The following is a 26,887-nucleotide window of genomic DNA, read 5'->3' as shown; positions in this document are numbered from 1 at the left end:
GAAAATCTGTGTAAGGAAACGTCCATGGATTTGTGGTTTGCAGTCAGTGAGAGCTGTCAGAATAAACCAGGCAGAATAAACATGCTTATGGCAAAAGCAAATGGAAAAACTGGGCTGGAGGAGAGATTCTCCTTTCCCAGCAGGTTTGCTGACACTAACAGGAGTCAGGTGAAGGGTCTGGAGCACAAGCCTTCTGAGGAGCGGCTGAGGGAAGAGGGGCTGTTTAGTCTGGAGACAAGGAGGCTCAGGGGAGACCTTACGGCTCTCTACAACTGCCTGAAAGGAGGTTGCAGCAAGGTGGGTGTTGGTCTCTTCCCCCGTGTCACTAGTGACAGGACGAGAGGAAATGGCCTCAAGTTGCACCAGGGGAGCTTTAGGTTGGCTATTAGAAAAAATTTCTTTGCCACAAGGGTTGTCGAGCAGTGGAACAGGCTGCCCAGGGAGGTGGTGGAGTCACCATCCCTGGAGGTATTGAAAAGGTGTGTGGATGTGGTGCTTAGGGACCTGGTTTAGCGGTGGACTTGCTAGGTTAACAGTTGGACTTGATGATCTCAAGGGTCTTTTCCAACCTAAATGATTCTGATTCTACGATTCAAGGAGGAGGCCCCCAGGTTGCTCCAGTTCCAGAGAGCAAAACTGACGTTTATCATTTTCAGAAAGCTAAGCAAGACTAACAGCAGAGGATAGGCAGTGGCACAGCTCAAGCCTGCCTGCAAATAAATCCCACACGTGCTATGGTCAGTAAGCAGGAGTGCTGTGAACCTAGACGTGCTGCTGACATAGTGCACTGACAGAACCGTAGGCCGCTTCCTCAGCCGTGTTTTCCGGGTTATCCGTTGGCTTCCTGCTGAGAATGGATTCCTAACCTGCAAACAGTGTCCCCGTTGGACAAGTTCACTCGCTCCCCACAGGCTGTGAGGGCATTTTTAAGAGCGCTGCCCAAAGTGAGTCGCTGGTCCGTGTCACCCTTCTCCTAGGTTCATTTCTATTTTGGGAAATCAGCTGTATTCTCAGTCCACCCTGAGCATCCACGGCAAACCAGATACTTTTCACATTCAGTACTTCTGCAGGCAGACTGTTCTACATTCCCAGTCCCGTTCCTCCTAAGGCAGCTGCTCTTGATAGCTCCTGGTGAACCAGCTTGACCTTAAAGGTGCTATAGGAACTTTGTACGGACTTGGCCAAATGCAGAAAGCAGTTTCCACTGATTTAATGGGCGTGGCTGTATCGCGTGTAGGTTTCAGTAGTGGGCGGTGGGGGCTGCAGGGGTGGCCTCCATGGGAAGAGGTCTAGGGCGGCCTTGTGCCAGACACGGTTCCAGCAAGCTCCACAATGGCCCCACCACACACCAAAGCTGAGGCAGTCAGAGGAGTTTGTTGCAACTAGGTGAAAATGTATTTGCGAAAGGGCAGAAAATGCCGGAAAAGGGAGGGAACACAAGACTGGGAAACGCCAGGAAGTCAGAGGAGGAGGAGGAGGAGGAGGAGGAGGAGGAGGAGGAGGAGGAGGAGGAGGAGCTCCATGAGCAGGCACCCCCCTGCAGGGATTGCAGCCAGTGGACAAGCCCAAGCTGGAGCAGGTACACCTCTGAAAGGATTGCAGCCCATGGAGGACCCACCCTGGAGCGTAGCAAAAGAGTGAGAAGGAAGGAGCGGCAAAGAGAAACCACTGTGTCCTGGCCCCAACCCCCTGCACTGCTTGTGGCCTCACTGGAGAGACTGAGTGTAACCTTTGGTGATAGAAAGGTGTGGGGAGGGGTGTCTGGAGTGGTGCTGAGCCTGGGAAAGGGTGACAGGTGATTGAAATGTTTGTCTTTTCTTTCATTTCATGATACCCAAACCAGTAGCAGTGAGTTCAGTTAAATTCCCCAAGTCTAATCTCTTTTGCCCGTGACAGCAATTGGTGGGTGACTTCTCCGTCTTTATTTTGGCCCATGAGTTTTCTCCCTCCGGTTCCTCCTGTTTTCTCCCCTTGCCCTGTTGGAGGCAGAGGGAGCGACCATCTGTGCTGGTGCCTGGCTGGGAGCCAGGGTCAACCCACTACAGTGATGCAGAGAAACGAGGTGTGCTCGGTTCCCTGCCAAATTTTAGCACGTTCTTGGTAAACACAACCTCTCTTTTAACTCTTTTTCCTACCATAGGTTTTCCAATAAACTTGAAGTTTAAAAGAAAAGTTTTCAAAATGACACATTTTTCCTTCAAAATACATTTATTTCATTTCTTGATACATGAATGGCAGAGTTTGGCGTGCCTAACTTCAAGGATGGCATCCAACCTAACATAAATACAGAACATGGAGTACAAGCCATGTTGCCTAGAGAAGAAGGAAAGGCAGGCTGTAGAACATCACCTAAACTACAATTCTGTGTTCAAGCAAGCGAAACCATTGCTGTTCTGTGAAGAGTTTCATGGTCTGTAGTGGGAACGCAGACGCCTGCCTAGAGTTTTCTGAATCTGGCCCCAATCTTCCTTAAACTAGCTGATTCTTTTTTCCTTTCTCAGTTCCTGTCCACCCCCACCCACCCCCACCCCCCGTTTCAGCCTCAGGTTTCTTCTTTATTAATTTTACAATACCGAGGTCTGAGATTCAACGCTTCCCTCCTTCTTTCCACAGAACTCTCGCTCCCTAACCCGTTACATCTCACAGCTCCAAAGAAGCTTTAGTGGGACAGGGATTAAGACTGGGTGGATAAGAGGCTTTTGGAGAGAAATGGGTAAAACCTTTCTGCAGGTTCCTTTCCGAGCCTTAGAGGCATTCTCACCATGACACGCATCCGCTCGGCTTCATAAAAGTTCACTTGCCCTTCCTCCAAGTCCAGAAGCACACCGATCATGGAATTACTCATCTGCAGCTTCTCAATCCTGCGGTCTCCTTCGCTAGAGAAAATCTCCCCCTGGGACCTGTGCAGAGCCCAGTAGTCCTGCCCAGGCAGGGTCCCTTCCTCCTCCTGCCTGCCTTTCTCCCTCACCACCCCCAGCACCCAGCCCTGCTGCTGGCCCACCTCCACCTCCCAGTAGTGTTTCCCAGCTGCAAAGCCTTCCTTCCCCACCAGGACAGGCACTGCGGAGGGAGCGCTGGGGCCAGCAGGTTCAGACGCCTGGCCCTCCACGGCTGGAACCCCTGGCACCTGGAGCTCCACAACTCGGCAGTCAGGATTCACAGTAAGGCGAACTGGAGGGGAAAATGAGAATCACGCGATGAGCGGAGCGGCTCAGGGACGTCTCTGCGCGGGGCTATGGGTTGAGGCGCTCGAGGCTTGGAGTGGTCCTGGCACAATTCAGCAAAGCATGTAAGCTTTGTTCCCCAGAAGAGGGCATGCGGTCACTGGCGAATGCGCTGAGAGGCACCTGGGAGCTCTCACAGCCGTGTCCTCGCTCCACGCGCAAGTCCACATGCTTTACAATCAACCTCTTTTTCTCTTTTCCATATGCCCATCCGTCCCCTCCGGAATTGTGTCCACACCCCACCCCAGACTTTGACCTCTGCCACCAACTCCTTTTCTTGGTCTTCCCGACTGCCACATCCCAGCCTCCTTTCCTGTTAATCAAGCCGGGCATATTCCTGTGCCTCCAGCTTAGTCGGTGTATCTCTAAAATGATGGCGTTGGCATTTCAGGGTAGCGTGGAGATATGGCTGCTGCATTTTCACACCCGTCCTCCTGCCGGCTTACCTTTGTGGCTCCGGGCTTCCCAGAAATCTACAGAAAGAAAACGGACAATACGCTATTCTATTTTCATGTGGCGGCTAGGTACTTCTCAGAGGGAAATGCTATCAAGTCTACTAGTGTGCAATTCCTGTCATCACTGTGATTCTGCACCAGTGATGACCTTTCTCCTCTTCACTCACCCATGTTTCTAATTACCAGCGTTTTTAAAGCACTTACCCAGCTCTGCTTTCAGTCGACCTGAAAGGGAAGGGAAAGATATGCCAGTCACTAACATTTGTTTGGTTTTCCTTTTTTGTTCCAGTTTTTCAAAATAGGACAACCCCCAAGCGTGGAACAGGAGACTATTCCTCCCCATAGGCTGATGTTTCCCTATCATTACTTGGTTTCAAATCTAGGGATAATGTAGACATACCGACCTGAAGACTGGTCTTAGTGCTTCTGAGCTTGACAAGAATGTCAGATTTACATAAAATGTGTTTTCTTACCAAAGCGTTTTTTGAGTTTGGACTTTGCTGAAAAGGAATAGCATCAGTGAGTGATGTAAAAACTCAAGGCAAAAATGAAAAAGCACTTGCGAGAAAGACATTAGAATTACATCCCCAGTTGTCCCCCATGGGAACAGTGTGTGCACTTATGTGGGAGACCGCTCTCGTTAAATTTGCAGGATGAAAGCAATCAGAGTTTTTTTCTTAGTAACGTGAGAAGAGGGGAAGGAGAGAATGAGAACGCTAAGCTGAGAGTTCGGGTTCTGTGACATTTGCTGTTGTGTCCAGGTGAAACGAGGTGCTTCGGAACATGGTTTAGTGGTGGACTTGGCAGTGTTAGGGTAATGGTTGGACTCGATGGTCTGAGGGGTCTTTTCCAACCTAATGATTCTCTGAAGCCACAAGGGAGAGAGAAAACCTAATGCAGAGCCCTGAGAGATGTCAATGGAGCACCACCTAAGATACAAGGCATCCTGCATGTGTAGGCAGAGAGGTAAATAGCACTGGCCTCTTTGCCGTGTAATCGCTTGTAATACCATTTCTGAGAAGTCATTTTATACAAAAATAAGCTAATGGAACAGAGTAGCTTATTTTCACAGAGGCTGGGCAGCATCCATTCTCAATGACTATTTTAAGAAAATGAGGTTTACCTGCTCGATTTTTGGTTTTCTCTTCCTCTGAAAAGTTCGGCACATAGGGTGAAAGAAATAATATTAACAGAGTACTTATTGGATATAAGCTGGAAGTTAAAAGTTGCTTGGTGGACTTTCGCACTGCATTCCATAAAGCCTGAAACTTGTGTCATATCTGCAGGAAACACATCCTTCCAACACACTTTCTACTAGATTGCTTTACAGCTAAGCACACACAAAAATTCTACAATACTTAAAGTCTTTCTTTTCTGGAAAAAGAAAAAGTAAATACCTCAGAATCTGCTGGAGATTTTCACACGAAAATGATTCAGTTCAGCTGAGCCTTGCATTTCATTTTAAATGCTTCACTACATTAAACAGTGCCCGCAAACCCAGTAATCAGACCAGAACAAACCAGCCAACCCAGAAAAAAACCAAAACGGGTATAACTTTAGCACAAAGGCGATTAAACACAACAAACCACAAAAGCATCTTACCTAACATCGACTTCAGTAGGTTTTTCTCTAGAAAAGACAGTACACAGATATCAGTGTAAGCTCTTTGACGGAGTTTCTTCAAGCACTCAGCAATACCAATAGATGAACCGCATAACCATATACCAAGTGCACCCTGGATTAAATGGTCAGCTGCTTTGGGTGAAGTACATGTAAACCCATTCAACAATTTAACCCGTGAAAGTATCCTGTTATTTCAACTGTATTATATCTAGATAACTCATTAAGTTATTATTTAAAAACTCATTAATCAGGGTGGGAACGAGGCTTGTTTGTGCTGCTGGTAGAGGTCTTCTTTCAAAGCCTGTTGAGATCATGCCTTAACGGGCCACATTCAAGAGGGATATTCAGGTGCATCGGCACCTAGTGCATTTGAGATGCCCTGGGGTATCCCAAGGGGCAGGTCGATGCCCCTCTAAAAGGCCTGTGGTCTCCTAGAGAAGCTCTGTCAGATACAAAGACCACTGAGGTATCTGCTTCCTTCCAGGATGGCAGCTAGGAGACAAGTGGGATGACCAAGGGCGTCACAAATGATCCAAGGCACGTGTACGTACACAAGTGGATTGGAAGATGCATAAATAAAGTTCACAGGGTTTACAGGGCCACCCAACTGACTAAAGGTGCTTCTGAATAACCTCGAAAAAGGCAGAAGAGCGGTCACCAGGAAGAGAAGGAGTGCTAGAAGCTTGCTAAGAGCTTTCCATCTAAGAGCAGAGATTTGGGCTGAGTCTTCCAAAAGGTCACTGCTGGCCCATGCTACGTCCTTGTAAACACCTGCAGTCTTCGCTAGGGAATAGACCTCACGTGGGATATGGCGTGCGGTTGTCCCTGGATTCCTTAATAGTGGAAAGGGCTGCCTCTCCTGCCATTACTGTATTGATAATCAACATTTAAATATTGTTTCCCTGAATTTACGTCACTGAGACCTCTGAACGTCTTAGCACCATTTCAGATGCAAAGGACTTTTACCTTCTTCCATTTTCATCTTCGCCTTCACTGAAAAACAAAGAAAATGAATCATAATGTTAATTATTGTTGTAAACTTCCCTTGCCACGCAGCAGCGTACTTTATGTACAAACAGAAATCAGTGGGGTTAAAACTTTAATTTAATTTAACCTAGTAAACTTCCCAAAGCTTCCTGTTAGTCCAAAGAATTCTAACTTCTTATGCCAAGACATGTCTCATTTCTAATGGAGTTCACAAAAAATGAGGTAGCGTTCTGAGGCACCCAGTCCTTCCTAGGCGAGTCTTGTCCCACCTATAGCCCACCTGAGGTTCAGAGAACAGGAATAAATCCCTTCTGGCCTCGTGGACGTGTGTCTTCAGCTGCCCAACCTGGTCGAGGAACAGAACCAGATGTGCCCCAGGAAAGGGGATGGTTCATGCAATGCATTTGTTAGAATAGTCCCTGCTGGGGTTACGGCGCGGCTCGGTTCGCACCCTCCCAAAGGACAAGCAGGAATTGTCTAGGTGACAACATGAGCCGAGGGCCAGTGCCAGGAGGTGGCTTGTCTGTGGGTGCTCCGTCCTGGTGAGCAGCAATGTTCAGCACAATCCACAGGAGCTGTGCCATGCCCCAGCACCCCGTGGCCGTGGGGTTGGCCTCCGTGATCTTTCAGGGTCCCTTCCGACCCAAACTGTTCTGTGATGCTATGCCAACTGGTCCATTTTATTCTCAAGTACCGACACAGGCGGTGAGTGCCAAACAAATGAATTCAAAGACTAAATTGCTTTCAGAGCCTTGAGATGGCCTTGGGTTGGATCCTTGAATTGCTCTTGACTGTTTGGTTTATTCATTTAGTCCTTCCTCTTCCAAAGAACCTGAGGAATGCTTCTGGTCAATTAATGAACTCTTGAAAAACTGCAAACCAAGCTTGGGCGTGTATGACACGGTAGAGTATGTCAGTCAGCATATAGAAATGACTGGAGCTTAATGAAAGAAGGGAACAGACTCTGTTCATAAAGCACAAATGGAAAAAGCTCCTCCAGGAACTTATGACATTGTGCCGTGCAAAACTAAAATTGAAAACTGCAAAGCATTTGGATGCAACTAGAGCTGCTAACTAGTTCTGTAATTTAGTATAAATAAACCTTCCAACTTACAAATTGTCATCATATTCATATTCATCTTCCTCATTACTTACCCGAGCTAACTGTTTTCTTGTGGTTACCTGGTTAAAAAAAAAAGAGCAAAAAACCTTTATTTGCATGTTTTTGTAGAGCAATAATGGCAGAAATCAGTTCTCTGATTTGTCTCTAGCGTCATTAGCAGCACTCCAGCGTTATCTCCCCAATGATCCCAGAAAGGAAACTCCACACGTAGTTTAGCTCACAGAGCCCTTCTTGTCGGACCTAAAGCCGTCTGAGGTAAGGACCTGCAACCTGCAGTTTGCCCTGTGCAGACCTTGTACTTTCCCACCCCTTTTTTTCTTCCATTTCCTGAATTCCATCATTAAACAATCATTAAACAATCATTAAACGGTGATTTTGCTTGTAACCTTTTATTACAGTCACGGATTTCAGTATGAACTGTTGTGATCACGTTTCCATATGTTGACTGAGATAACGCGCAAAGAAATACTTACTTCTCAGCTTAGAAAACACAGTGGAAATTAGGACCATGCTAAGACATAAAATTACCAGGAAGATAATCCGCCATTTTGAAATGGAGGGAAAGAAAATATCTGTAAAAATGACCAAAAGGAGTTCTATTAATGATTAAACATAAAGACAAGTGTAACTTTGGATACAGTCAATACACCTGAGGAGATGGTGGGTTTGTATTTGACTTGAATCTTACTAGTCATGTTGCTGAAGAAGAGATCTAGCCCTCCCCAGCAGGACTAATCCAGGGAGAGTTTTCCTCTGGATTCAGAGGATTCAGAACAATGAAAGAGACCTCTGAGATAGGGAGACAGGTTTCCACAGGTCATGAGTCACGAGAAAGGCACCAACACTGACTGGCTCTCCGGTTTTTTCTTGGATGTGTTGCATTTCATCCTAAACTGAGTCGGTGATGGAATGAAGGAAGAAACCATCCCCAATGGGCAAGAGAGACGCCTTCACTCTTGTTTAATTTGATTGAATGAATATCTGATTCATCCTTATATGCCGAGTATAGTGTGTAAGCCAAGAAGGAGAGTAAGACTGAAGACATTCCCCACGTTGGCTGTTTCCTATTTTCTCTTTCCAGGGGTATCTCCACACTCGATGTTCTGGGAGTTCTTGACGCCATCCCAAAAGGGACTTCCCTCAAGCACTTCCTCAAGAGATTTACACTGCACTCTAGCTCCCATTCCAGACCTAGACATCGGCTTTGTGGTGCTGAAGTTCTTTTTGGGGTCCAGCCCTATGAGACTTGCTTCAGACTACCTGCGTTTTGTCTATATACCCAGCAGACAGAAACGTGCAAAGTTCTACAGGGTACAGGGAGGCCTGATATTATCCACACCACGATTACACAGCAATGCACGTATTAAAATGTGGGAAGATATAAACACAGAACAAAAACGTTTGTGAGGTGTTGAAATTATCACTTGAACTCTTGTATCTGTAACTATCGTTTTCAGCCCTGTGAAACCCACCAGGGCACATAAACCCACATAAATGGCCTGGTAACCTGTTTCTGGATAACGAAAGCCTTTAGAGTGTTCGACCATCGCTATGGAAATAGGTCATTTTTGTATGTGCATGCAGTTGCATTCTTAATCCAATTATATTCAGCTCCAACAGTCTGACTGCCTTAAATTTGAAGAAGGTCTTGATACTACCCAACCCCTTTTTGAAACTGGAAACTGAGTCACTAGGTACTGTCGAAGGCTGTGCAGTCAACTAGAAACAAAAGTGGAAGAAGACTGCAGGTCTCATGAACTTTTTTTCCAACACAGATTCTGGGAATACATCTTCAGGCCAGCTCGTGACATACAAATGGGACCCATGCCATTTAGAGAGTCTGTGTTTTTAATCTTAGAAGCAGGTGACTACAGAGCTCACCCACCTGAGATCAAGACTCGAGACTCGCTCGTTGCATTTAGCAGATTGTTGACCATCCGGCAGGAGACTTCCATGTCAGAGCCCGGTTCTAGGTTCATGGAAGTTATGACACTGTATAGGCCTGCAGGCATCATCGTCATCTTTGTGGTCGATAGTTCCTTCCGGACCTGTCCTTGGCCATCCAGCCAAATGACCTCGGGTTTAGGAAACCATCCAGCTGCACGGCAGGTGAGGCCAATGCCCTGCTTCATGTGACTCCTCAGGAAAATGGAAGGCACACCGCCTTTAGCTAAGAGAAAGCATACGTATTCTCCGTTTCAACCAGTACTAGGAACAGGAAATTTATTATCTTGACTTCAACAATTTTTTTTTTATACATTTGTATGGAAGTACATAGAAAGACTTTTCTGAATTTCAAGTGTGACAGAGACTGGGGCCCTGATGTTTCTTTATGGTCAGCAATTCAGGGTCTATCAGATCGAGAATAAGGAACAACTAAATGGAGGTTACAGCACAGAGAGCTAGCTGCGGATAGCTATTTGGAAAGAAGTTTCCAGTGGGATTTCCCAGAATTTTCTTAAAAAAAGATAAAAATTCCATATAATTCTGACAATTAATGGATTACAGGAGGCCTATGAACAACTAGTGCAATCTGTCCATGGAAACAGAATGTATTACGGTCTTAGACTAATCATTTCAAGTAAAACCACTACCGACATGGTACAGATCTTGTCTACAGTTAAAAGAAATGTATTGTTTATATTCAGGATCTTAGAAGACTACATTAGAGTGTTACTTAGATGTTAATCCTGTGCTTCATCTGGAGCTTTAAAGCTAAGGAGGCATCTTCAGAAGAATCTGGCTGCAGTATGAGATGCCACAATACCTGTCTAGTGGAAACTGGTTCATGTGTGACAGGGAAAGCGTGGAGGAACACACGGCCACTTCCCTGCTGTCCACATTAACTGAAGCTACCCATGAAGATGGTATCTATTAAGGTACTGAAATAGAAATAGGAGCAATGAAGGCCTACGCATGCCTTTGTTCTCCTGCTGTGGACAAGCAGCAAGGTAAGCAGCGAGGTATTGGGATGGGACCAATTGATTATGCTGCCCAGAGAGAAGCTCAGGGCAATCAGCTCAGTAGTGGTTGATTGCACAGTAGAAATGTAAATTAAATTGACATTTACCAGCTGAATAGTTGCAGGGTTCCCTGAACTTCCTGACTGGGCTTTCACTGAATACGAAGGGAGACTGTACTCTCAAGTTACAAGTGTTTGGGTACCTGAATAAAGGTATCTCAAACTAGAACTAAAGCTTACCTCAAATATCAGTTATAGACATTAATTTAGGGAAAACTAACTCAAACCAAACAACCCCCCGAAGATATTTTATACATCAAATTATATTAAATTTACATTATAATCCCCTCAGTCGGGGGTGGATATGCATGTTTTTGTTCAGCTCCATTTCTGAATGCAAAGAGAGAGAATTGCCACTGACCTGCCACTTGCAGTTCAATCAACACATCATGGTACGTGGCATTGAAAGAGACCACACAAGTGTACGATCCTTTGTCAGAGGTCCTGACATTCTTCAAGTGCAGAGACATGTTGCCAGCTCTAAATTCACTGTGGAAGAATTCTGTTCTGCCTTGGTATCTCTCACCTTGTTTCTCCTTTTTATTCTTCCCATCATATCTGCTCACAGTTATTTTTTGAGACTCTTCATGAAATATCCACTGGACAGAGAAGACCTCAGGAATGTTATCTGCTGCCACGTGGCAGGGCAGAACAACCCCTTTTCCAATGACTCCAATGATGGAACTGTTAGGAGGGGAGCTAATAAATTGACCTGTGTAAAGATAAAACGACAGTTGTTTCTGTCCGTCCATACCACATTTTTTTGTGGCATTACATCAGGCAATCAACAGAACCAATATCACTGTCAATAGGAGAGGCATCCAGAAGAAAATGGAAAAATAACATGGTAGATTGCTTAGATGAGTAATGTTCACATTTGTTGAGGCTCATGGAGTTTATCCTTCATCATTTTGAAAACTAACTTAAGCAAGTTTGTGGCCATTAATCAAGGGCTATTGAGAAATCATGGAAAATGGGTGAGCACTGAGACGGCTGCAGAAAGGTCAAATACAGGATGTAGGATCTATCTAACAAAAATGTAAAGGTGGGGTTTAATTGTGCAAACGCTGGTACTTAGTACCGTTTGACATGTCGTAGGGTGAGCAAGGCATCCCTGTGGCACCGGCGGATGTGGCTTACGACCTGCAGCAGGTCCGCTCTCATGTGAAGGAGCAGCTGGAGAACAGACCAGAATACAGCAGTGCCTAGAAGGACGCCAGGCATTGACGTGTAGGCACCTGAATCACATGTACAATGATTTGGTCATCTACGTCTGAGCTGGTTTCCCTTTGCAATGAATGGGGAGAAACAGGCAGTTTCAGAGATCAGCCTTTTTTCAAGGGCCGATGGCTCTCTGTTCCAGACCTTTTCTTTGAATGGTGAACTCTAGGGTTACTCTACTGGGGTTAGGTGTGCAGCTTTCATATTTCTAATGCTACATGAGATAAATCCCACCCTCAATATGTATCTTTGAAAGGGAGAAAAAGGGAACACCAGGACATTTTATAGCAGTCATTCTCATTTCAGTTCCAAGGAGGATACCAGAAAGGAAGAAAGGCTCTTGGAAATAACAAAATAGATAGCAACCAACACGGACTTGCAAAGAAGTCGCATCATAGCAACTTGACTTTATTCTATGGCAAATTAAAAATCTACCATGAAACAGTGAGGAAATATTTGATACTTCATATGCTGTACGGGATTGCTTCTGATCGAGCCCCAAGGGTCCCAGCCTATGCTGGTCTTCTGCCACATCTGCCAGCTCCATTTAAGAGGAAATCTCAGATAGACCAAAGCGTTTACAATGGCACAAGGTGTGTGCGGTTCAGCACCTGAATAACTCACAGGGAGTGGGATTAAGGTCTGAAATTGGGCATCTAAAAACAGATGTCCAGGCTTCCTAATCATCAAGAGCACTAAAAGCAAAACTTCTGTCTTTGAATTGACTGAGAGAGAGACTTGCCACTGACCTGGCATTTCCAGTTCTATCATTGACTGGGCTACATTCCTACTCTTGTCAACGGAGACCTAGCCAATAGTCTGCTCAGTTCATTCTACAGTAGGGAGTGAGTCTGTTCATTGGGTAGAACTGAGTTCCTTGATCATCCGTCTTTGATGCCCTCAGGTACTCTAGGCACATGACTGGCAAATGTGACACTGGCTACCTGGTAGGTCTGTTCTATTTTGGAACACCAAGAAGCAAGAAGACAACCCTACAGTATCTTAAATAGCAGTACGTGCCAATGTGTGAGCAGCTGAATCTTATCCTAGATGCTGAGCTTGCGTGAAGACACCTGCTTCTAGGAAGCTAAACGTAGGCAGCTAAATCTGCGAGCCAAATCCAAAACCAAATCCAAGGCACAATTCAGTGGGCTACGCCTAGTGGTCTAGTGCTGAGTTACCCCAGAGCTTCCCAGCTGGCCCCAATTCACCAGTCTAGAGGGTTAAAAGACTCCTGCAGCCCTATCATATCTTCCAGCCTACGCAGACATCTTAGGTATCTTAACATATATCAGACTGCGTGAGGGTCTTTTCCGGTGTTTTAATTTGATATTTTATGTCATCCAAGTTAAAAAGCAGAAAGATCTGTACTCGTTGTTTTTGACTTTTACATTTCTGTGAACCTAGGCAGAAATAAGCCGTTTCATTAAAATATATTCAAAATGGAACATTCCTTACCTGAAATAACACATGATCTGCATTGAAAAATCAGTATATGAATAGCTGCCAGCCACCAAAAGGGGGAACCCATGAACATCCAGGCTTCCTAATCATCCACACGACCAAAAGCAAAGCTTCCAGACAAAATTCCTGTGTGAGTGCTTCGGCCTCTTCACGCGTGCAATGCAAAATAACAAATGTAATTGCAGAGCTAAAATAATCGGGGAAAAGATGAATGAACTCACAGATAGTGGGGTTGATGCTGTCAAAGGCAAAGAGGATTGCAGGACATCTTTCCTTTACTCATCTGAACAAATTTAACCACATAAATGGTGCAAAGGAGCTATACTCTTTGCCTCCTTTATTCAGCAGTCCATATTTACCTTTGTCTTCCAGAAATATATTCACTGGCAAATTATTTCCTTTCATTAGTGAGGAGCTTAAAGCATTTCACCTTGTCTTTTGATGTTAGCAGACCATCTTTTTTTTTTTTCTTCTTTTCCTTACTTAGAGTAAAAAACCCCAAACAACCTCATGGGTAAGTTCCCAGGAGCGATGTTACTATATTGATCTCCCTGTTGACTTATGTCAACATTTTAAACAGAAACTTGTGATCTAACAAATGTGACTCTCTCCAAATTCCTCCCAAGACCTTTGCTTTCAACTCACTGCTGAACTAATTCATACTCACAGTAACGATACGTTACCCAAACTGACTAGTGAGCTGAAAGGGCACAACACAACTTAATTATAGATAAAACAGCTCCTGATTTCCCCTGCTTTTCTGTGTTTTTTCTCACATCTCCAGTCACTGATAAAATCAAGTGCTGTCAGAGAGAGGTATTCTCATCTGAAAATGGCAATAATGCATCTGCAGCAGGCAGATTCATGCCTGTCAGTGCAACCAATTAAATCCACACCAGTTAATTCAAGTATCATAGTAAATAAAATGGGTTTTCTACATGGATTTAGCAAAAGTATAATTCCTTACCTGAATAGTGAGAACCTTAAGACTTCTCCATGGGATATGGTTGTGGTGAACCTTAGTCCTCATATCTTTATTACCACTGAAGCTTGTGATTGCATTTTCCACGTCCAATAGGGCTAGAGGGGATTGGGTAGTGTAACTGGGGAAAAGGTAGCTGCCAAGATTCAACTTGCAAGACCAAAACAGCTTCTTGCTTCCCAACCTGTTCCTCTGTACGCCCAGGTGGACCAAAGTAGAGATGTTCCTCCTCATCTGCCCGTGCAAAACCGTTCTCTGTTCAGCCAGCATTTAGCCAGAAAGCACTGCAGTAAGACTCACAAGTACGTCACGAAAGATTTGCCAGGGTATTTCTTTTCTATCACACACTCAAATGTTTCCCTGTTTGCAAGTATATTGGGAGTGTTGGAATTTTCCAGCCTATAATTCTTGTTATGTCCTGTTGAAGATCAGGAAACAATTTCAGCCAACTTTCATCTCATTTTTATCCTGCAGTTTTTCTGACTCCTGCCCATCCTGTGAACGAGCATTTAGTGCTCTCAGGAGACTGTTGACTCTTCCTATATCCAGATTGTACTGAAAATTCTTGAAACAGGGATGTCCCAGAGCTTTTAGGTGTGGTGGTATAATAATATGCTTTGAGGTTGGTTTTCTTGATTTTTGTTTTGGCATTTGTGTTTTTTTTCAGGGGGGAGGATGGGGTGTCTTTTGTCCTGTGTTTCTTTCTTTTTGTCAGGGAAATTCAAAACTTACTGATTACGTGTTTTGCCAGATCTTTGTTATTTCTTGACACAAAGGCTTGACTTGAAAACAAAGACTACGAAGGCAAACTGTGCTCATCTCTTTCACACTTCTAACTTTTGAGGCAAAATTGATCAATTTTATCCAAATTTGATTCAGCGGTGGAGTTTCTCAGAGCTATGAAGTTTCTGTAAGGCCTATGAAAACAGCTGCTTATTTGTCTAGAGACAGTCGAGTATTTGTGCTTTTCCAAGGGAATTAATCAATGTAGTAGGGCTGCAGCCATAATCCCTTTCCCTGCAGGAACTGTAGTGCTGGAGTTCTTGAGCTAGCCAAAATGCTGTCTGAGAAAATAAAAATGACATGGCATGGCATGACGTGACATGACATAACCTCCTAGAAACCTCCACTGGCACATCTGATGCAAAGAGAGAGGGTTCCCATCACTCCAGGCAGGGTTTTGCTCAACACTCCGTTGGACCTGCTCTCAAACACCCTCCAAGATAACTGAAAAAAATAGATATTTTTGTGCTTTTTTACACCAGGACATCTGGCATTGGCGCATTTGTGTTAAATCCTACCATCACACAGCAAAAGGGCCTTCTGAAGGAGCATGTTTTGCAAGATGGTCTTTCCAGAGACAAAAGCAAAGAAAGCATGGAGGAGATGGCTTGAAAATGAACCTGCTGAATGATGGAGCCTACGATGACATTGAGATTGCAAAAATGTGATGGTTTCTCATGCAAATTTTGACATTTCCTAGATGGAGTCATCACTGATGAGGTGAATTCTGCAGGGGCATCTTGCAGCCTCGTCAGTGATGACCCCACCTAGAAAATGGGCACACGTAAAGCATGGATGAACTTCCTTAGGGATGCAGGTGGAGGAAGGGTTGTCTGAGATCACCGTAGTAGTTAGGGCTGAATTTCTCAGCTGCACTCCCCATATCATCCAGGTGTGGATGGTGCCACCAATGCCCAGGAATGCAGCGTTCTGCCTGGGAGATTTTTAATGACCCAGACCAAAGTCCATGGACTGCACAACTCCTTAGTTCTGCGGAATTTGATTCAGCTTCGAAGAATTAAGGCAGGAATATTTCAGCTCTGAGAAATTCTCCAGATTTCTATGACTTGAATTAGGAGGAAGGTGATATATGAAAGGAAACCTGTTGAACAGAAAGATTTTAGTGACTTTGTTGATCAGGAAAAGAAAAGCTATGTTTCATAATGAAATGAAGTGGGAACACCTGGGCTGCCTGCTGGAATTTGTTGAGCTAACTAGCAGAGAATAAGTTGAAACTGCAGTAATGTAAATGCTTCAATAGTGTAAATCACCATAGACTTTTGAGGAAATGAACTCTTCTATTCTGAACTCTAATCCTTCTACTGCACTGTCTGTTCTCATTACAAATTATTAGAAAGTGAGTCTAAACATTTGCAGACCAAAGGCGACATCACCAAAGCAAACTCACATTTGGTCTTTAGCAGGGGGAAGTATTGACAGCAGGTCTTTTCTGCCCAACTAACGTGTAACTTCCAGAGAAGATTTTAACGTCTCTCATCAGAAGCTACCTGACACAGATAACAAAGTGCTGCTTTGGTATCGTCTAATACAAGCCTAATCTAGCAGTGCTTCTGGAAACCAACCCCTTCAGTTAACGAGGCAATCGGACAGTGCTTTCTTTACGGCAGCACAGGAGTTAGTCTTCAGGAATGAAGTTACCACTGACAGCTTTTTTGTAACAGTATTTCAAGCAGAAGGAATACACCCTTTTATGTTCCCATCACTCTGTTGAATAGAGGTGGTGTAGGTGCAACTTTAAATACAGCTTTGGCTCATTTCTGAGGAGGCAGGGTGTGAGGGAACAAATGCAGATGATGAGAAAAGTGGAGATTTTGGTCAATAGTTTGATAATGGGAGGCCACCTCTATGTGTCAAGATTTAGCTTTCCATTAATTTCTCAGGATGGCCCTCAATGCCATGTTTGTGGAGGAGGTGCCTGTATTTACAGAGATCGACTTTGTGTGAAACAAGTACTTATTTTCCTGAGATTTTCAAAGACAGTGGTGGTTGAGTTATGGTTCATCTCACGATATGGTAACCCACCATATTTTGTTAAAAGAATCACAGTCCTGGATTCCCCGGGTGCAGTTCAGCGGCTGTGACATTGGCTGTTTGAACGTGAGGTTTGGGGTTTCCGCTGGAGGTTTATCCTCCCTCTACATTCCAAGGAGGGACAGGCAGCTCTCCAACATGATTGATCCTGCCCAGAATCCACCAAAAACGCCCAGAGTTTTAAATCTAGCTGTGGCCCCTTACCTGCAACACGTTTGGGTGCAGAATCCACCCCACCTTTAAGTGAAAGGGAATTGAGCCCCATGGAGATGTTCATTAGTCTTTTTCTCTGTGAAGGATCTGAGTCCTGTAAATCAAGTTATTTTCCTGCTCACTACAGACCATAACTTCCTCTCCCTCTCTCCCATACCTAAATAAAGCTGGTGGAATTGCATCATAAGGTCTTGCCCTTTAAAGCTCCAAATTGCACCATTGCTAAATTGCCATGGTTTCCTACCTGGCCTCTCTCCTGTATAGTCATACTTCTAACTTCAGATCTCCCTAGTAAAAGGAGTAATCTCCCTGGCAATGGGCTCATGCAACACCCCTTTTTGGTTTCTCTACCTCCCATTCATTCTGTGTTCTCAGTTTTATTAATTGTCGGGGAGCCATACTAGGAAATGAGTTGCTCTGCACAGGTACAAAAGGATTTGGGACATAATCCTCTGGCTGTACTTTGGATCTAGGCGTGTAGGCAAATCAAGCCTTTGGCGATCTCCTGTTGATACCTGCTTGTGTTGGCTGGGAGATTGCACCCAAGGGCAAAAAGTTGTGCACGGTGAAAGTTCAGGTTTTAACACTTGTAAGCTTTAGCGGGGAAATTAGTGAAGTCTATCTCCTCTACAGATATGGAAGGAGAAAGTATGACTGTTCGGGTAACACAAGCCAAAGGTTCCTCACGTCCATAATCCATGCGAAATTTAAAATGGATACTTTGGATCTTGCTATTCAGGTAAGGAATTGAAACGTGGCTGAAAGAGACTTGCGAACGGTTAGGTTTGTGAAAGGGTTTGCATTAACACTGAGCTGGTGGTTTGCTATTTACAGCCTGCAGAGAATGACTTGAGCTTGGAATTAAAAATGCCCCTCCTTGTCTGGATCAGTGGGAATACGTTACTCTCATTTGAGGGTGACATTCTAATGAACATTTAAAGTTCCTTACAAACATTTAAGTGTTTCACAACTCTACAAGGTGATGGTTTCCAGATATCACCTGTCTCCCTATCTCAGAGGTCTCTTTCATTGTTCTGAATCCTCTGAATCCAGAGGAAAACTCTCCCTGGATTAGTCCTGCTGGGGAGGGCTAGATCTCTTCTTCAGCAACATGACTAGTAAGATTCAAGTCAAATACAAACCCACCATCTCCTCAGGTGTATTGACTGTATCCAAAGTTACACTTGTCTTTATGTTTAATCATTAATAGAACTCCTTTTGGTCATTTTTACAGATATTTTCTTTCCCTCCATTTCAAAATGGCGGATTATCTTCCTGGTAATTTTATGTCTTAGCATGGTCCTAATTTCCACTGTGTTTTCTAAGCTGAGAAGTAAGTATTTCTTTGCGCGTTATCTCAGTCAACATATGGAAACGTGATCACAACAGTTCATACTGAAATCCGTGACTGTAATAAAAGGTTACAAGCAAAATCACCGTTTAATGATTGTTTAATGATTGTTTAATGATGGAATTCAGGAAATGGAAGAAAAAAAGGGGTGGGAAAGTACAAGGTCTGCACAGGGCAAACTGCAGGTTGCAGGTCCTTACCTCAGACGGCTTTAGGTCCGACAAGAAGGGCTCTGTGAGCTAAACTACGTGTGGAGTTTCCTTTCTGGGATCATTGGGGAGATAACGCTGGAGTGCTGCTAATGACGCTAGAGACAAATCAGAGAACTGATTTCTGCCATTATTGCTCTACAAAAACATGCAAATAAAGGTTTTTTGCTCTTTTTTTTTTAACCAGGTAACCACAAGAAAACAGTTAGCTCGGGTAAGTAATGAGGAAGATGAATATGAATATGATGACAATTTGTAAGTTGGAAGGTTTATTTATACTAAATTACAGAACTAGTTAGCAGCTCTAGTTGCATCCAAATGCTTTGCAGTTTTCAATTTTAGTTTTGCACGGCACAATGTCATAAGTTCCTGGAGGAGCTTTTTCCATTTGTGCTTTATGAACAGAGTCTGTTCCCTTCTTTCATTAAGCTCCAGTCATTTCTATATGCTGACTGACATACTCTACCGTGTCATACACGCCCAAGCTTGGTTTGCAGTTTTTCCAGAGTTCATTAATTGACCAGAAGCATTCCTCAGGTTCTTTGGAAGAGGAAGGACTAAATGAATAAACCAAACAGTCAAGAGCAATTCAAGGATCCAACCCAAGGCCATCTCAAGGCTCTGAAAGCAATTTAGTCTTTGAATTCATTTGTTTGGCACTCACCGCCTGTGTCGGTACTTGAGAATAAAATGGACCAGTTGGCATAGCATCACAGAACAGTTTGGGTCGGAAGGGACCCTGAAAGATCACGGAGGCCAACCCCACGGCCACGGGGTGCTGGGGCATGGCACAGCTCCTGTGGATTGTGCTGAACGTTGCTGCTCACCAGGACGGAGCACCCACAGACAAGCCACCTCCTGGCACTGGCCCTCGGCTCATGTTGTCACCTAGACAATTCCTGCTTGTCCTTTGGGAGGGTGCGAACCGAGCCGCGCCGTAACCCCAGCAGGGACTATTCTAACAAATGCATTGCATGAACCATCCCCTTTCCTGGGGCACATCTGGTTCTGTTCCTCGACCAGGTTGGGCAGCTGAAGACACACGTCCACGAGGCCAGAAGGGACTTATTCCTGTTCTCTGAACCTCAGGTGGGCTATAGGTGGGACAAGACTCGCCTAGGAAGGACTGGGTGCCTCAGAACGCTACCTCATTTTTTGTGAACTCCATTAGAAATGAGACATGTCTTGGCATAAGAAGTTAGAATTCTTTGGACTAACAGGAAGCTTTGGGAAGTTTACTAGGTTAAATTAAATTAAAGTTTTAACCCCACTGATTTCTGTTTGTACATAAAGTACGCTGCTGCGTGGCAAGGGAAGTTTACAACAATAATTAACATTATGATTCATTTTCTTTGTTTTTCAGTGAAGGCGAAGATGAAAATGGAAGAAGGTAAAAGTCCTTTGCATCTGAAATGGTGCTAAGACGTTCAGAGGTCTCAGTGACGTAAATTCAGGGAAACAATATTTAAATGTGATTATCAATACAGTAATGGCAGGAGAGGCAGCCCTTTCCACTATTAAGGAATCCAGGGACAACCGCACGCCATATCCCACGTGAGGTCTATTCCCTAGCGAAGACTGCAGGTGTTTACAAGGACGTAGCATGGGCCAGCAGTGACCTTTTGGAAGACTCAGCCCAAATCTCTGCTCTTAGATGGAAAGCTCTTAGCAAGCTTCTAGCACTCCTTCTCTTCCTGGTGACCACTCTTCTGCCTTTTTCGAGGTTATTCAGAAGCACCTTTAGTCAGTTGGGTGGCCCTGTAAACCCTGTGAACTTTATTTATGCATCTTCCAATCCACTTGTGTACGTACACGTGCCTTGGATCATTTGTGACGCCCTTGGTCATCCCACTTGTCTCCTAGCTGCCATCCTGGAAGGAAGCAGATACCTCAGTGGTCTTTGTATCTGACAGAGCTTCTCTAGGAGACCACAGGCCTTTTAGAGGGGCATCGACCTGCCCCTTGGGATACCCCAGGGCATCTCAAATGCACTAGGTGCCGATGCACCTGAATATCCCTCTTGAATGTGGCCAGTTAAGGCATGATCTCAACAGGCTTTGAAAGAAGACCTCTACCAGCAGCACAAACAAGCCTCGTTCCCACCCTGATTAATGAGTTTTTAAATAATAACTTAATGAGTTATCTAGATATAATACAGTTGAAATAACAGGATACTTTCACGGGTTAAATTGTTGAATGGGTTTACATGTACTTCACCCAAAGCAGCTGACCATTTAATCCAGGGTGCACTTGGTATATGGTTATGCGGTTCATCTATTGGTATTGCTGAGTGCTTGAAGAAACTCCGTCAAAGAGCTTACACTGATATCTGTGTACTGTCTTTTCTAGAGAAAAACCTACTGAAGTCGATGTTAGGTAAGATGCTTTTGTGGTTTGTTGTGTTTAATCGCCTTTGTGCTAAAGTTATACCCGTTTTGGTTTTTTTCTGGGTTGGCTGGTTTGTTCTGGTCTGATTACTGGGTTTGCGGGCACTGTTTAATGTAGTGAAGCATTTAAAATGAAATGCAAGGCTCAGCTGAACTGAATCATTTTCGTGTGAAAATCTCCAGCAGATTCTGAGGTATTTACTTTTTCTTTTTCCAGAAAAGAAAGACTTTAAGTATTGTAGAATTTTTGTGTGTGCTTAGCTGTAAAGCAATCTAGTAGAAAGTGTGTTGGAAGGATGTGTTTCCTGCAGATATGACACAAGTTTCAGGCTTTATGGAATGCAGTGCGAAAGTCCACCAAGCAACTTTTAACTTCCAGCTTATATCCAATAAGTACTCTGTTAATATTATTTCTTTCACCCTATGTGCCGAACTTTTCAGAGGAAGAGAAAACCAAAAATCGAGCAGGTAAACCTCATTTTCTTAAAATAGTCATTGAGAATGGATGCTGCCCAGCCTCTGTGAAAATAAGCTACTCTGTTCCATTAGCTTATTTTTGTATAAAATGACTTCTCAGAAATGGTATTACAAGCGATTACACGGCAAAGAGGCCAGTGCTATTTACCTCTCTGCCTACACATGCAGGATGCCTTGTATCTTAGGTGGTGCTCCATTGACATCTCTCAGGGCTCTGCATTAGGTTTTCTCTCTCCCTTGTGGCTTCAGAGAATCATTAGGTTGGAAAAGACCCCTCAGACCATCGAGTCCAACCATTACCCTAACACTGCCAAGTCCACCACTAAACCATGTTCCGAAGCACCTCGTTTCACCTGGACACAACAGCAAATGTCACAGAACCCGAACTCTCAGCTTAGCGTTCTCATTCTCTCCTTCCCCTCTTCTCACGTTACTAAGAAAAAAACTCTGATTGCTTTCATCCTGCAAATTTAACGAGAGCGGTCTCCCACATAAGTGTACACACTGTTCCCATGGGGGACAACTGGGGATGTAATTCTAATGTCTTTCTCGCAAGTGCTTTTTCATTTTTGCCTTGAGTTTTTACATCACTCACTGATGCTATTCCTTTTCAGCAAAGTCCAAACTCAAAAAACGCTTTGGTAAGAAAACACATTTTATGTAAATCTGACATTCTTGTCAAGCTCAGAAGCACTAAGACCAGTCTTCAGGTCGGTATGTCTACATTATCCCTAGATTTGAAACCAAGTAATGATAGGGAAACATCAGCCTATGGGGAGGAATAGTCTCCTGTTCCACGCTTGGGGGTTGTCCTATTTTGAAAAACTGGAACAAAAAAGGAAAACCAAACAAATGTTAGTGACTGGCATATCTTTCCCTTCCCTTTCAGGTCGACTGAAAGCAGAGCTGGGTAAGTGCTTTAAAAACGCTGGTAATTAGAAACATGGGTGAGTGAAGAGGAGAAAGGTCATCACTGGTGCAGAATCACAGTGATGACAGGAATTGCACACTAGTAGACTTGATAGCATTTCCCTCTGAGAAGTACCTAGCCGCCACATGAAAATAGAATAGCGTATTGTCCGTTTTCTTTCTGTAGATTTCTGGGAAGCCCGGAGCCACAAAGGTAAGCCGGCAGGAGGACGGGTGTGAAAATGCAGCAGCCATATCTCCACGCTACCCTGAAATGCCAACGCCATCATTTTAGAGATACACCGACTAAGCTGGAGGCACAGGAATATGCCCGGCTTGATTAACAGGAAAGGAGGCTGGGATGTGGCAGTCGGGAAGACCAAGAAAAGGAGTTGGTGGCAGAGGTCAAAGTCTGGGGTGGGGTGTGGACACAATTCCGGAGGGGACGGATGGGCATATGGAAAAGAGAAAAAGAGGTTGATTGTAAAGCATGTGGACTTGCGCGTGGAGCGAGGACACGGCTGTGAGAGCTCCCAGGTGCCTCTCAGCGCATTCGCCAGTGACCGCATGCCCTCTTCTGGGGAACAAAGCTTACATGCTTTGCTGAATTGTGCCAGGACCACTCCAAGCCTCGAGCGCCTCAACCCATAGCCCCGCGCAGAGACGTCCCTGAGCCGCTCCGCTCATCGCGTGATTCTCATTTTCCCCTCCAGTTCGCCTTACTGTGAATCCTGACTGCCGAGTTGTGGAGCTCCAGGTGCCAGGGGTTCCAGCCGTGGAGGGCCAGGCGTCTGAACCTGCTGGCCCCAGCGCTCCCTCCGCAGTGCCTGTCCTGGTGGGGAAGGAAGGCTTTGCAGCTGGGAAACACTACTGGGAGGTGGAGGTGGGCCAGCAGCAGGGCTGGGTGCTGGGGGTGGTGAGGGAGAAAGGCAGGCAGGAGGAGGAAGGGACCCTGCCTGGGCAGGACTACTGGGCTCTGCACAGGTCCCAGGGGGAGATTTTCTCTAGCGAAGGAGACCGCAGGATTGAGAAGCTGCAGATGAGTAATTCCATGATCGGTGTGCTTCTGGACTTGGAGGAAGGGCAAGTGAACTTTTATGAAGCCGAGCGGATGCGTGTCATGGTGAGAATGCCTCTAAGGCTCGGAAAGGAACCTGCAGAAAGGTTTTACCCATTTCTCTCCAAAAGCCTCTTATCCACCCAGTCTTAATCCCTGTCCCTCTAAAGCTTCTTTGGAGCTGTGAGATGTAACGGGTTAGGGAGCGAGAGTTCTGTGGAAAGAAGGAGGGAAGCGTTGAATCTCAGACCTCGGTATTGTAAAATTAATAAAGAAGAAACCTGAGGCTGAAATGGGGGGTGGGGGTGGGTGGGGGTGGACAGGAACTGAGAAAGGAAAAAAGAATCAGCTAGTTTAAGGAAGATTGGGGCCAGATTCAGAAAACTCTAGGCAGGCGTCTGCGTTCCCACTACAGACCATGAAACTCTTCACAGAACAGCAATGGTTTCGCTTGCTTGAACACAGAATTGTAGTTTAGGTGACGTTCTACAGCCTGCCTTTCCTTCTTCTCTAGGCAACATGGCTTGTACTCCATGTTCTGTATTTATGTTAGGTTGGATGCCATCCTTGAAGTTAGGCACGCCAAACTCTGCCATTCATGTATCAAGAAATGAAATAAATGTATTTTGAAGGAAAAATGTGTCATTTTGAAAACTTTTCTTTTAAACTTCAAGTTTATTGGAAAACCTATGGTAGGAAAAAGAGTTAAAAGAGAGGTTGTGTTTACCAAGAACGTGCTAAAATTTGGCAGGGAACCGAGCACACCTCGTTTCTCTGCATCACTGTGGTGGGTTGACCCTGGCTCCCAGCCAGGCACCAGCACAGATGGTCGCTCCCTCTGCCTCCAACAGGGCAAGGGGAGAAAACAGGAGGAACCGGAGGGAGAAAACTCATGGGCCAAAATAAAGACGGAGAAGTCACCCACCAATTGCTGTCACGGGCAAAAGAGATTAGACTTGGGGAATTTAACTGAACTCACTGCTACTGGTTTGGGTATCATGAAATGAAAGAAAAGACAAACATTTCAATCACCTGTCACCCTTTCCCAGGCTCAGCACCACTCCAGACACCCCTCCCCACACCTTTCTATCACCAAAGGTTACACTCAGTCTCTCCAGTGAGGCCACAAGCAGTGCAGGGGGTTGGGGCCAGGACACAGTGGTTTCTCTTTGCCGCTCCTTCCTTCTCACTCTTTTGCTACGCTCCAGGGTGGGTCCTCCATGGGCTGCAATCCTTTCAGAGGTGTACCTGCTCCAGCTTGGGCTTGTCCACTGGCTGCAATCCCTGCAGGGGGGTGCCTGCTCATGGAGCTCCTCCTCCTCCTCCTCCTCCTCCTCCTCCTCCTCCTCTGACTTCCTGGCGTTTCCCAGTCTTGTGTTCCCTCCCTTTTCCGGCATTTTCTGCCCTTTCGCAAATACATTTTCACCTAGTTGCAACAAACTCCTCTGACTGCCTCAGCTTTGGTGTGTGGTGGGGCCATTGTGGAGCTTGCTGGAACCGTGTCTGGCACAAGGCCGCCCTAGACCTCTTCCCATGGAGGCCACCCCTGCAGCCCCCACCGCCCACTACTGAAACCTACACGCGATACAGCCACGCCCATTAAATCAGTGGAAACTGCTTTCTGCATTTGGCCAAGTCCGTACAAAGTTTCTATAGCACCTTTAAGGTCAAGCTGGTTCACCAGGAGCTATCAAGAGCAGCTGCCTTAGGAGGAACGGGACTGGGAATGTAGCACAGTCTGCCTGCAGAAGTACTGAATGTGAAAAGTATCTGGTTTGCCGTGGATGCTCAGGGTGGACTGAGAATACAGCTGATTTCCCAAAATAGAAATGAACCTAGGAGAAGGGTGACACGGACCAGCGACTCACTTTGGGCAGCGCTCTTAAAAATGCCCTCAAAGCCTGTGGGGAGCGAGTGAACTTGTCCAACGGGGACACTGTTTGCAGGTTAGGAATCCATTCTCAGCAGGAAGCCAACGGATAACCCGGAAAACACGGCTGAGGAAGCGGCCTACGGTTCTGTCAGTGCACTATGTCAGCAGCACGTCTAGGTTCACAGCACTCCTGCTTACTGACCATAGCACGTGTGGGATTTATTTGCAGGCAGGCTTGAGCTGTGCCACTGCCTATCCTCTGCTGTTAGTCTTGCTTAGCTTTCTGAAAATGATAAACGTCAGTTTTGCTCTCTGGAACTGGAGCAACCTGGGGGCCTCCTCCTTGAATCGTAGAATCAGAATCATTTAGGTTGGAAAAGACCCTTGAGATCATCAAGTCCAACTGTTAACCTAGCAAGTCCACCGCTAAACCAGGTCCCTAAGCACCACATCCACACACCTTTTCAATACCTCCAGGGATGGTGACTCCACCACCTCCCTGGGCAGCCTGTTCCACTGCTCGACAACCCTTGTGGCAAAGAAATTTTTTCTAATAGCCAACCTAAAGCTCCCCTGGTGCAACTTGAGGCCATTTCCTCTCGTCCTGTCGCTAGTGACACGGGGGAAGAGACCAACACCCACCTTGCTGCAACCTCCTTTCAGGCAGTTGTAGAGAGCCGTAAGGTCTCCCCTGAGCCTCCTTGTCTCCAGACTAAACAGCCCCTCTTCCCTCAGCCGCTCCTCAGAAGGCTTGTGCTCCAGACCCTTCACCTGACTCCTGTTAGTGTCAGCAAACCTGCTGGGAAAGGAGAATCTCTCCTCCAGCCCAGTTTTTCCATTTGCTTTTGCCATAAGCATGTTTATTCTGCCTGGTTTATTCTGACAGCTCTCACTGACTGCAAACCACAAATCCATGGACGTTTCCTTACACAGATTTTCTTTTCTTTCTCTTTTTTTTTTTTTTTTGACTGCCTTGTTCCACAGCAAATAAAACGCAGCAGGAGGGTCTCGTTGTGCTGGTGACAAAGCAACTCTATCAAGAGGAGAAATGAGTGGCGAAGGGAAGGGTGGGCAGGCTATAGAAGCCTGCAGAAACCTCAGAGCAAATACTGCTTTAACAGTGACCTTTTTGTAAAAATCAGAAGTCCTGTTGAGAATTGTGCAGGTGAACCGCCAGGAAGGAGTACCAAAGTTCCCTCTGCCAGCAGCAGCCGGCCAAATGCTACCTGACATTGGCCAGTTTATGAGCCTCTGCTCTTTGGAGTGGAAGTTACGCCTACAAGTAGCTGCTTATCGTCCTTTGGCAGGTTATACTTTTAAGTAGCGAAGGACCAGTTCACACATTCTGCATCTTTATTAGTACCGAGGTTAATTTTACAAGCGCTGCTCGGAATAATTCCACCCAAGATGTCAGGAACTGCCTTGTTATTAATATTTAGGGGAGCAACTGAGAAGAATTGTATTACGAGGAGCTC

General features: G+C 45.3%; 1 protein-coding gene and 1 pseudogene across 4 annotated transcripts; one reads left to right on the top strand and one right to left on the bottom strand.

Moving 5' to 3' along the window:
• Nucleotides 1-2,585: 2,585 nt before the first annotated feature.
• Nucleotides 2,586-11,186, bottom strand: LOC142048910 (butyrophilin subfamily 2 member A1-like; annotated as a pseudogene).
• A 6,507-nt stretch (nucleotides 11,187-17,693) lies between these two features.
• LOC142048934 (E3 ubiquitin-protein ligase TRIM7-like) lies at nucleotides 17,694-24,172 on the top strand. 4 transcript variants are annotated; one of them, XM_075076290.1, is made up of 10 exons: nucleotides 17,694-17,888; nucleotides 18,384-18,482; nucleotides 18,897-18,923; nucleotides 20,073-20,099; nucleotides 21,059-21,085; nucleotides 21,538-21,564; nucleotides 22,188-22,214; nucleotides 22,463-22,483; nucleotides 22,670-22,696; nucleotides 23,196-24,172. In XM_075076290.1, exons 2-10 carry the CDS (start codon nucleotides 18,446-18,448, stop codon nucleotides 23,690-23,692), a joined length of 717 nt encoding a protein of 238 aa, XP_074932391.1. In that variant the 5' UTR covers nucleotides 17,694-17,888; nucleotides 18,384-18,445; the 3' UTR covers nucleotides 23,693-24,172. The 4 variants fall into 4 exon arrangements, with proteins under 4 accessions (XP_074932391.1, XP_074932392.1, XP_074932394.1 ...); XM_075076292.1 differs by lacking the exon at nucleotides 18,384-18,482 and having other exon boundaries at nucleotides 17,752-17,888; XM_075076291.1 differs by lacking the exons at nucleotides 21,538-21,564; nucleotides 22,188-22,214.
• Nucleotides 24,173-26,887: the final 2,715 nt, after the last annotated feature.

Source organism: Phalacrocorax aristotelis, chromosome 29, assembly GCF_949628215.1.
Source record: "Phalacrocorax aristotelis chromosome 29, bGulAri2.1, whole genome shotgun sequence".
In the NCBI taxonomy this organism is placed as follows: domain Eukaryota; kingdom Metazoa; phylum Chordata; class Aves; order Suliformes; family Phalacrocoracidae; genus Phalacrocorax; species Phalacrocorax aristotelis.
This window is presented reverse-complemented; position numbering and strand designations above follow the sequence as displayed.